General features: G+C 37.7%; 1 protein-coding gene across 1 annotated transcript in view; it reads left to right on the forward strand.

Annotated features, from left to right (window-relative positions):
• The first annotated feature begins 4,875 nt into the window (after positions 1–4,875).
• Positions 4,876–12,341, forward strand: part of abcd1 (ATP-binding cassette, sub-family D (ALD), member 1) — a 28,516-nt gene continuing 21,050 nt past the window's right edge. Inside the window, exons 1-5 of the mRNA XM_062999216.1 lie at positions 4,876–5,863; positions 7,823–8,003; positions 10,682–10,824; positions 11,214–11,385; positions 12,023–12,117. Of these exons, the coding sequence (XP_062855286.1) occupies positions 4,931–5,863; positions 7,823–8,003; positions 10,682–10,824; positions 11,214–11,385; positions 12,023–12,117 (1,524 nt within the window). The 5' untranslated portion in view covers positions 4,876–4,930. The remainder of the gene's footprint in view (positions 5,864–7,822; positions 8,004–10,681; positions 10,825–11,213; positions 11,386–12,022; positions 12,118–12,341) is intronic.

Consider the following 12,341-nt stretch of genomic DNA (forward strand, 5'->3'; position numbering starts at 1 on the left):
AACATTCACTATATAGTGCACTATTTTAAAACCACACCCTTTCATAGTAAATTCCGAAAGAATTGTCAGATGTTTACAACCAGGTGACGTTCAAATATTATACCAGATCTTCTACCAGTAGCCTGTTTCTGTATAGTGTTGTATTGGCCAAAACAGTTTCAACATCATACTGATTTATTGGTAAACATTTGGTGCTTGCACAATAAAGAATGGGGATAGAGTGGGGAGTGTGGTTGTGACTCTTTTAAAAACCCTGCCATAAGGATGAAAACCAGAGCATTGGCTGCTATAATTTACCCTGGTATGTCAGTGAGTAAATCTTTGTCTTTTCTGTTGCCCCGGGTGTATTTCTGCCTTGCACCCAGTGTTTCAGGCTGTTGGTGGACCATCTACAGTACCATCTGAGGGCTTAAAGGTCACGCACATGTAACAGTAATTTCAGGTCTTGCATTACACAGACTGAGAATCTTTCACACTATTATGAACGGTAGATGGTAAAATACCCAAATAATTTGCATTTTTGCTTTGAGAAATGTTCTTTTTCAACTTTTTCAATTGACAATTCTTTCATGAAGTTAAGAACACAGTGGTGAGCCATAATCCATCATTGCTTGCAAAAATTGATCCTTTGGTGGAACTTTGGTGCCCAATCATGACTCCCTCACCTGTTACCAATCTACCTGCTTATTGTGAAATGTTTCAAAATGGTATAATTTGAATATTATATAAACATTTTACTCTTATTTTGCTTCTGCCCCAGCTATTTTAGAGTATGTTGCAGGCATTAAGTTCAAAATGTGTTAATATTTACATACAAAACAGTTGAAATCTTTTTCTTCCTGTTCAGTCAGTTCAATATTTACGAGAACTGACAAATCACAGATTCTTCTTTTATTGCATTTTACTAAATGCCCTAACATTTCTAGAAATGGTGTTTGTGGAAAAACCCACCAGTTGTAAGAAGTTATAAGGATGTGCTAAAAATAGTACAATCAGGACTTTCTTTTATTCAGGTAGCTTGCAAGTTGCCAAATGCTGCCATGTTCGTCTCAGGACCAGAACAAACACTGCTCCCAGTCTTTGTCTTAAAATTTGTATGGGTAGCACCACTGATACAAAACAAATCATTTTTGTGTAGCCCTAATGACCTCTGAGAAGGTTTATTGAATGTTTACTTAGCCAACTCTTTCCTAGAACTTTTGTATCTATAAAACCTGTACAATGATTTTTTACTCTTTTACTTTTTGGCGTTGTGATGAAATTTGAAAATTTGTTTATTAGAATCTGAACATAATTTATACTTTGGTTACATGGACAGGTCAAGTAAGTACAGGTTACAATGACAAGTTCAACATTCAACGTTAACTTATATGTCTCTCAAAGGTTTAAACAAAATCTGGTTATCTGGTCACAAAGATAAAATAAACAATGCATTGTTTGTTAAGTTGCTTTATTTCCATGATGTGATTTCAATACACTGATTCATTTTCGGGTTTCTGCTGTATATTCTCACAGACAATTTCTCACAGTATGCTTGGATGACAAAAACATCATGAAGCAATTAAACTAAAATGTAAATATTTTGCTGTCATGAACCACATGGCTTAAAACGGTGAAGAAAATGTGTATGTTTGTTTAAAATATTGTTACAAATGTTACAGACTGAACACTACGCAAATTTCTACAATAATAATACATTTTATTTATATATAGCGCTTTTCAAGATACTCAAAGACAATGGTGCACACCAATGATTTCTGCTGATATTGCTATGACTGTGCCCTGTTGTACTCTTTTTTTAGATTACATTATTGTATAAAACAGCAATGACTATAATTATAGTGTACATATCTTGTTTTATGAAGTTAAAATAAAAGTTTTTGTGTTATATTTAAAAAGTGTGTGTGTGTGTTACTCTTCTACAATGTATGGCCAACTAGAGCAAAGGTAATAATAATATATAATAAAAATAATAATAATAATAATCCATTTTATTTATGGCGCCTTTCAAAACACTCAAGGACACCTTAAAAAAGCAAGAAAGTAACAGACATCAATAAACCATTAAAATCAAATAGAAAAATCAATAAAGATAAATACAATAAAATCAATTCAATCTCTAAACAGTCAAATGTAATCACTATTAAACAAATATTGGGGTAGTAGTACCAATCAAGTTTGAAAGATTAGTAGTAGGCTAGCTTGAAGAGGTGAGTTTTAAGTTGGGATTTAAAAGTAGAGAAACAATCGATAGTACGAATATGGATTGGGAGGGTGTTCCAGAGAGAAGGGGCAGAGTGGCTAAAAGCCCTCGCGCCCATAGTCGACAGGCGGACAGAAGGAATAGTAAGCTGGAAGGCTGAGGAAGACCTAAGAGTGAAGGTGGGATTGTACTGTAGAATTTTAAGTGGCATTTGTGCATGTAACTCTGTATTGTAGTGCTTGATGAAGGTTTGCCAAAGTAATCCCTCACCCATGTGGTTATATCAGCTATTGTTGAGTGGTGGTTCTTGATGCAGTGCTGTCTGAGGGATCGAAGATCACTGGCGTTCAGCTTAAGCTTGCGCCCTTGGCCTTTATGCACTGAAATTCCTCCCAATTCTTTGAATGGTTTAATGATATTATGCACTGTAGAGGGAGAAATATGCAAATCCCTTCCAGTCTTTCTTTGATGTTCATTGTTTTTAAACATTTCAATCATTTTCTCACACATTTGTTGACAAACTGGAGATCCTCTGATCATCTTTGCTCATCAAAGATTCTCCTGGATGCTGCTTTTGTACCAAACCATGATTACTATCAGCTGTATACATCATCTGTTTGGAATCACATCATTATCTAGTTTTTACACCTCATTACTAGCCCTAAGTTGCCTGCGTCCCAACTTTTTTTGGAAGGTGTTGCAAACCTGAAATGCAGGAATGGAGGTACTTTATATGAACTTCCTTTTTGCTCCCAACGGACACAATGTCATTAATGGTACTCTAGCGTTTCTTATTATTATGTAATTATTAACATAAAACATCTTAGCCTACTAAGACTGTATGACTGTATACAGTATAACGGTGTGTTGAGCCGGTAGGCAGAGCTCTGTACTCTGATTCTATTGGATAACAACATGAAGCAGTCTGAAAGTCTTGTGTAGTGGGAAATACAGGGGCTCGATTTCAAATACCTTCTTACTTTACTCTATAGTGTACTACTTAGATTACCTACACTATTATTTTACATCCTGACTAGTGCGCTTGAATATCGATAGAGGGTGGTTTGAGATCGAGCCATGCTTTTCATCGTTACAGTCGTCTTTCAACTTGGGGGAGAAAGAGTTGCCGGGAAGAAGTTTGTTATGATAAAAACAACACCGCCGGTGCTTAGAAATGATCTTTAGTCAGATTTTGTAGATAAAGGACAATAAAAAGGGCGATAACGGAGAACTTTAAGCGCATTAGCACTTCATTTTGAAACATTTTAATTCAAAATATTCTTAAGGCGCTGAGTAACGTGCAAACTTCTGAGGTAACGATATGTATTGATTATTATAGAGACTTGAGTTTGTATTTTCTATATTTAGCGATGCATTTCGTCTATACAGAGTATTATATGAATGAGACAGTTTAGCTTAGCATAGCAAGCTAGTTATGCTAACTCTTTTTTACTTTGTTGTATCGTTGGCTGTGAATTTAGCAGGCTAGCAGTGTTAATTCTGCGTAAACTAGCTAGTTATTTTTCTGGTTTTCTTTGTTGTTATTATTTATGTGTGTGGCTTTTTGACTAACCTACAGAGTGGGGTTTTTTGTCATTTGTCCAAGGTTATTGACACCTGATCACTTGTTTGTACTGTAATCTCCTTAGTTCTGCTTTACATCAGGTAGATCAGATGTAGACTGTATGGTTTTATTGTAACAGCTTGTTGCAAGCTTAACATTAAAAAGTACAACATTTGCACCTAGATCAGGGATTTCTTTGCCATTATAACTCAAAAGTAAGCTGCATAAATAGTCAAACGTCCTATATGATACTTTCTTTCTTTTGCTTACTTCCTTAGTTAGGCTAAATGTGGGCAATACATACGTCATTTATATAACAGCCCGAAATGATGGCAATATATTCATTGTTTTGCTGAAAAGTTTGCTCTGGTCGTCTTTTTAAAATTGGTTTGTACAGTTGGCGACTTGAGAAGTTCTGTCACTGTGTTGATGATATAGTGAAAGACACAGTAAACACTTTTCCGTCTAATTCTCTATAATCAGACAGTTAATGTCTCAGCCCCAGGCCTGGAATGGTTAATATTGCCTACAGACAGCACTTGTAAACGTATTTACTTTATTATTTAATTAGTTTTTCTGTTTTAAGTTCAGATTTCAGTGTAGTTTAGTTAATCCACTCTCACAAGCCACCCACCATCTAAACAAAGCAAAGGTTAATGTTTACTTTTATGAGCATACATTATATAACTGTGTGATTAAACAGATCTGTTGTGGTTTACGCAGTGCAACATAGCAGATCCTGATGAAAGTGCCAGTTTTATATTCGCTTAGATACTTGCAGCTTGGTGTCATATAACTGAATCTCATTCAAATCTTGGGTGACTTTACCACTGGTGTTTGTGTTTTTGCTTTTGTAACCTTGTCTGTAGCCTTTAGTTTTAGTTTTAAAACTATTTGATTGAACTAAAGGAGTTTACAAAACAGTTTACAGAATAGCTTAGTTTATATTGTTTATTGACCTTGGTTGTTTGATGGTAGACAATCTTTTACCATTACACAGTGGATACTATTATATCAGTGGGACCTGATTGACATCATATAAACATTCTACATTTGTTTATATAGACCATATAACTGATACTTGTTTAGTTGTTTTGTTATAAGTATGTGCCAGGACACTCTACATCAGTTCCTTTAACAGTTGTCTCAAACGCAGACAAAAAATGTCTGTAGTCTACTCAAAACTGCCCTCTCAACTGAAGAGGTCGTCAGCAGCAAAGAAAGCAGTTTTTCTTCTTGTTGCTGCTTATGGAGCGAAAAAACTTTACACCTACGTTTCTGAAAGACCTAAAGGAGGAACTAATCCCCAGCGTGAAAAACTTGATCTGCCTCACGCGAATGGAGAACCATTAGAGGTGACAGAGAGACAGAAGAGAAAGAAGAACTCACCAGCGGTGAACCGTGAATTCCTGCTGCGTTTGAGGCATCTACTACGTATCTTGTTCCCCCATCTCTTCTGTAAAGAACTTGGCCTACTGGGCTTCCACTCAGTGGCTCTGATCTCGCGTACCTTCCTATCTATTTATGTTGCCAACCTAGATGGCAAAATAGTGAAAACCATAGTGAAAAAGGACCCCCAGGCTTTTGTGTGGGAGTTAACCAAATGGCTTCTCATTGCAATCCCAGCTACATTTGTGAACAGTGCTATCCGTTATCTTGAAGGGCAGCTCACCCTTGCCTTTCGTACTAGGCTGGTGAGCCATGCATACCAGCTCTACTTCAGCAACCAGACCTACTACCGCGTCAGCAACATGGACGGCAGACTGGCTAACCCAGACCAGTCGCTCACAGAAGATGTAGTGATGTTTGCAGGTTCTGTGGCTCACCTGTACTCCAACCTAACAAAGCCCATCCTGGATGTCATCATGACCTGCTACACACTGATCAAAACAGCAGAGTCCAAGGGTGCCAACACTACATGGCCGTCAGTGATCGCTGGCATTGTGGTGGCACTCACAGCCAAAATCTTGCGGGCATTCTCGCCACGTTTTGGCAAGCTGGTGGCTGAGGAGGCCAAGAGGAAGGGAGACCTGAGGTACATGCATTCACGCATCATTGCTAACTCGGAGGAGATTGCCTTCTACGGGGGTCACAAGGTAACATTATTTATTCATGTTGTTTGTCTTGTGCTTTATTATTTAAAACAATTCAGGGATGCACCAACTTTACTTTTCCAATTTCTACAAACTAATACTAGATGTCTTAAGTATAGTTTTTTACCTGATGCTGCTTCAGGCTTGACATCCCTACAGTTATCTGTCCAACTGTCTCGATTTTTTATTTTATTTTATGATGTTACCAGTTTCATGTTTCAGTGCAATAATGAGTCTAATATCAATACTCAATATCTACACTGATTAGCCATAACATTAAAACCACCTCCTTGTTTCTACACTCACTGTCCATTTTATCAGCTCCACTTACCATATGTAAGCACTTTGTAGTTTTACAATTACTGACTGTACTCCATCTGTTTCTTTGCATGCTTTGTTAGCCCCCTTTCATGCTGTTCTTCAATGGTCAGGACTCTCCCACAGGACCACTACAGAGTAGGTATTTGGGTGGTGGATCATTCTCAGCACTGCAGTGACACTGACACGGTATGAGTGGATAAGACACAGCAATGCTGATGGAGTTTTTAAACACCTCACTGTCCCTGCTGGACTCAGAATAGTTCACCAACCAAAAATATCCAGCCAACAGCGCCCTGTGACTAGTGATGAAAGTCTAGAAGATGACCAACTCAAACAGCAGCAATAGATGAGTGATCGTCTCTGACTTTACATCTACAAGGTGGACCAACTAGGTAGGAGTGTTTAATAGAGTGGACAGTGAGTGTACATGGTATTTTAAAAACTCCAGCAGCGCTGCTGTGTCTGATCCACTCATACCAGCACAACACACACTAACGCACCACCACCATGTCAGTGTTACTGCAGTGCTGAGAGTGATCCACCACTTAAATAATACCTGCTCTGTGGTGGTCCTGATGGGGTTCTGAGTATTGAAGAACAGGGTGAAAGCAGAAACGAGGAGGTGGTTTTAATGTTATTGCTGATCAGTGTATATTCTAGATAACTGACTAAAATCAACTTTGGTTATGTTTAATTAACTACATTTTTTTACACGATTGTTATGGTTTTGCATAACTTGCAAACTTGCAGACAGTATTAACCCAAGATATTTATGTTTTGTCTGGTCAGCTTCATTTGATTTGTTAATGTACACCTATTGCTGCATTTCACGTTCCAAAAAAGTTGGGACGGGGGCAATTTAGGGCTAATAATGTGATTTCAAACAGGTGATGACAACAAGTGATAGTAATCATAATTTGGTACAAAAGCAGTAGCCTCTTAGCCTGAATATATACTAAAATACAAAAATTCCCCAAATTCAAAAAGATTGGGACAGTATGGAAAATGTAAATAAAAATGCAGTGTTTTTTCATTGCAGACAGTATTAACCCAATATATTTATGTTTTGTCTGGTCAGCTTATTTTGATTTGTTAACGTACACCTATTGCTGCATTTCACGTTCCAAAAAAGTTTGGACAGGGGCAATTTAGGGCTAATAATGTGGTTAAAAAAAAATAAATAATGTGATTTCAAACAGGTGATGACAACAAGTGATAGTAATCATAATTTGGTACAAAATCAGTATCCACAAAAGAGCAAAAATTAAAGGATTTGCAAGTTTCTTTTTCTACATTGCGTAAAATCCTTAAACATTTCAAGGAATCTGGAGACTTTTCTGTGCATAAAGGACTAGGGTGCAAGCCTAAACTGATCACCCATGGTCTCTAATCCCTCATACACTGCATTAAAAATTGTCATTCATTAATAGCTAATATAACCATGTAGGTAGAAATGTAGAAAACACTGCTTTTTATATTATTTGCATTTTCCATACTGTCCCAACTTTTTCTGATTCTGGGTTTTAAATACTAGTAAATAACAATACCTCAAGGGAGGTGAATAGCTGACTGACTTTTGATTGTGAGTCTGCACAGTCTCATTTTCTTTCTTTGATGTTTTTGCTTTTGGGACCTGTGTAGGTGGAGATGTCGCAGCTGCAGAGGAGTTACGAGGCATTGCGCTCACAGATCAACCTGATTCTTTTTAAGCGCCTGTGGTACGTCATGCTTGAGCAGTTCCTCATGAAGTATCTGTGGAGTGCCTCAGGACTTGTCATGGTTGCTGTCCCCATCATCACTGCTATAGGGTACTCCAAACACGGTACGACCCACAACACTTCGTTTTGTACACACACATGTATAGAGCCATGGCTTTGGCTGTACATTTTGACAATGTTTAAAAAAGGTAGGTCAGATTTTTGCTTGTAGACTGGACTAAAACCCAGAAACAGTTAATGTGATGGAAATATCATTGGATTGTATATTAAAATCAGAAATACATGTTATATAGATTGATAAAGACAACAGCTGTGATAGATGTCTATTCCCTGGTAGTGAGAGGCACAAAATAACAAACTTTAAAAATAAAAACAGACTGCTCAGTCATTACTAACACTGACCAATTCATTTGGCTAAATGCTTTTGTTTTACTCAAACAAAATGTGTTTTTATTTCTTTATTTTTAATACGAACAGTTGATACAAGGCTAGAATGTGTTACTCACACACAGAAGGTGTTTTGTGTATTAATGGTCACAGATGGATGTAGCTTTGTCAGTTGCCCCTGTCAGTTAAAGCTAATTATATACACCTTAGTTGTAATATATCCAGAGCTGTTCAATTCCATGTAAGGAATTTATTATAATTGTAATACACCGATCAGCCATAACATTGAAATCACCTCCTTGTTTCTACACTCACTGTCCATTTTATCAGCTCCACTTACCATATAGAAGCACTTAGTAGTTCTACAATTACTGACTGTAGTCCATCTGTTTCTCTGCATGCTTTGTTAGCCCCCTTTCATGCTGTTCTTCAATGGTCAGGACTCTCCCAGGACCACATAGCCGGTATTATTTAGGTGGTGGATCATTCTCAGCACTGCAGTGACACTGACATGGTGGTGTGTTAGTGTGTGTTGTGCTGGTATGACTGGATAAGACACAGCAGCGCTGATGGAGTTTTTTAAACACCTCACTGTCACTGCTGGACTGAGAATAGTCCACCAATCAAAAACATCCAGCTAACAGCACCCCGCAGGCAGCGTCCTGTGACCACTGATGAAGGTCTAGAAGATGAGCAACTCAAACAGCAGCAATAGATGAGCGATTGTCTCTGACTACATCTACAAGGTGAACCAACTAGGTAGGAGTGTCTAATAGAGTGGACAGTGAGTGGACACGGTATTTAAAAACTCCAGCAGCACTGCTGTGTCTTATCCACTCATACCAGCACAACACACACTAACACACCACCTGGGTCCTGACCATTGAAGAACAGGGTAAAAGCAGGTTAAAAAAGTATGTAGAGAAACAGATAGACTACAGTCAGTAATTGTAGAACTACAAAGTGCTCCTATATGGTAAGTGGAGCTGATAAAATGGACAGTGAGTGTAGAAACAAGGAGGTGGTTTTAATGTTAGGGCTGATCACTGTAGAATTATAATATGGAATATATAATATGGCTCTCAAGTAATAACCAGCAAAACCTATGGTGAGCTTAGAGAGAGGAGGGACCCTGGAAGTCAAATACCTGGAAAAGAGAAATAAAGCATTATTAAATAAGCTATTAATGTGATTAAATGGCCATTATGTTATGTCTGTGTATTGAACCCTGCACATGATAAGTGTTGAACAACTCTGTATAAGTGCAGGTTTTGTGTACTCCCTTGCTTGTTTTGTTTAGTCCAGAAGTATTTGGGCAGGGCTCAGGCTTTTAAAGTCTGGTGAAAAATGGAGGAAAGACTCAAGGGCACGTCTAATGGATTTCAGCCCTAGACTTTTGGTCACCTTGGACAGGTTATAGGTCAGGGGAAGTATTCAATGAATGCTTGAGGTTGACTGAGGAATCACTCAGTTAAATTTTGTTTCCAAAACGGCCTTGCAACTCTATTTTTTCTTTTATATGGAAACACTTTAATTGAATGAAACGGTGCTGGATGTATTTCTGCAGGCCTTATGTAGCTAACCCCAGTGTCCTTTCATTTACAAGCCGCTATTATTGGCCTTCATTGCTTTTAGCTTCCTGCAATCACTTTTAGTGTTGGTGAAGGTGGTGGTAACTAACCACAATACTACAGTATTACAGTATGTATTTGATTTAAGAGAGAACACAGTTAAAAAGAAATTACACCACGGTTCAGACACATCTTGTCTGCTGTTTATGAAGACTGATTAGACATTCAACAAACCATTCCCATCACTGTGGTAAATATTTGCTATTTAAAACAAAAGTGTCTAAATACATGCAGTGTTTTCTGTGTCCTATCTGAAACGGGTCGTTTTATACTTTTTTATTGTTGTAGTTGTACTATGATTATAATTGGTAAAATTCTAATCACCACTTTAACCTGGTCAGGGCCGTGGCATGTCTGGTTTCATCAGGAAACACTGGGCGCGAGGCAGGAATACCCAGGACAGGGCACCAGTCCATTGCAGGGCTTTGGTCATCTCTCTCTCTTCTGCTGCTCAGCCTATCATGTCTGTGTAGGGGCCCGGGTGACTGATAGCACCGCTGAGATTTTAACCCGGGTCTCAGTGATGGTGGAGTAGCATAATAGATGACTGCACCATTCAAGCACCCTGAATAAATGTATATGAAATAAATTGTAAATAAATTTTAAAAAGTCACATAAAGGGTTATTAAAACATTCTAGAAATTATTGCCAGCTGTTTCACTATATTACAGTTACCATGTCAGCCCTAGTTTGTACACATACACTATATTTTCATGTTTCATTAAGAAATCCATTCACTTCTTACTTATGTCATGGTGCGGTAGATTCCGACGATGTGAAGCAGGCAGCGATGGTGATGAAAGAGGAAGATTTAGTGAGTGAGCGCACAGAGGCCTTCACAACTGCCAGAAACCTTTTGAACGCAGGAGCTGACGCTGTGGAGCGGATCATGAGCTCCTATAAGGAGGTGAGTGAGATGCTTTATTACATCCTGGATGTGTTGGTATTGGGCTGTTATAGGCATACTCTGTGTATCTGTGAAAACACATGTACAGGATTTAATGTTAGCCCAGGCCCAGTCCTATCACTTGATCCATCTGAATGTTTTTCTCATGACCAACTTCCTTTTGGTTTTTTAAGCCACTATAATGACATCATCTTTTAAGTAACGTGATATAATCTGCATATTATATTAATTTGATCTCACCACTATTCTATTCTGTTTTTTTTTTAATTCATTTTGGGGATGGGGGTGTTCCTCCAACATCATTATGCACCATGCAAGTCTTCTCTGTTCTAATCTCTGACAGTATGCTGTTCCTTAGTTTAATTTAGTTTTCCTCTGTACTTATCTAGGTGACTGAGCTGGCTGGCTACACTGCACGTGTGCATGAGATGTTTGAGGTGTTTGAGGAAGTGCATGTCGGGGTGTATAGACGCTCTGCGGTGGAGTCGGAGGGCCGAGAGATGCGTGGTTCAGGGGTGGTAAAACATGGTATGAGATTGGAGGGACCCCTACACATTAAAGGTGAATACTGTTTGTTTAAAACTCAGTTTACGGTCAAATAAAACAATAAAAAACATCATGATGTTTTACCTAGGTTGTTTAAGTGGTATAACCACATGCGTATACTGAAAGTTAGGAATGTTAGCGATCAACCCATAACTAAGGTGATGCATCATGCATGTTTATACTACCTCTGAAGACTAGTAGATCTTTTTAACTATCTAAAGCCCTACTACAGTTTGTAGTGCATTACATGACATTTAATTCTATATTATGTTCCATCTGGTGACTGACAACACATTCATCTAGTATACATATGGTTTTTATGATTTTTAGCTAGTAATGATTTTACTGATTAGGTAATTCGATTTGTATTGTTGTGGGAGAGAGGTAAGGGTTAATTTTTAATGTCAGGGATAATGGGCTATTTAAATGACAAAGCTTTTGTTTAGGATGTTCTGGGTATTTAGTGTAATCATTACACATCTTTTCATTACACAAATTAGTACTTGGTTGCATAAGTGTGCATGTACATTTATAGTTTTTACTTATTACTCATTTTGTAGAGTTATCTAGTGTGTTTTGGCCATTATTTATCTATAATAACACAGTCCAGTAAACAAAAAAACTGAGTGAGTGTGTTTGTGTGCACATGCAGGTCAAGTCATTGACGTAGAGCAAGGCATCAGATGTGAGAACCTGCCCATTATAACACCCACAGGTGATGTGGTTGTGTCCAGTCTCAACATCAAGGTACAAACCTGCATTCACAATTATGTTTTACTTTTTATTAAACCTAATAAATATAATCTAATCTAGGGCTTATTTTCTTATCTCAAACAATACAATAATTAGTTTTAACTATTTGCACTGATTTGATTTTAATTAATTTACTAATAATTTGTTTAATGTTTAAAATTCTTGTCTGTAGTTTTTTACCCTTGATGTGGAAGAGAGGTAAAGAAGAGAGTGCAGGC

The sequence above is a fragment of the Trichomycterus rosablanca genome, chromosome 7 (genome assembly GCF_030014385.1).
Source record: "Trichomycterus rosablanca isolate fTriRos1 chromosome 7, fTriRos1.hap1, whole genome shotgun sequence".
Classification (NCBI taxonomy): domain Eukaryota; kingdom Metazoa; phylum Chordata; class Actinopteri; order Siluriformes; family Trichomycteridae; genus Trichomycterus; species Trichomycterus rosablanca.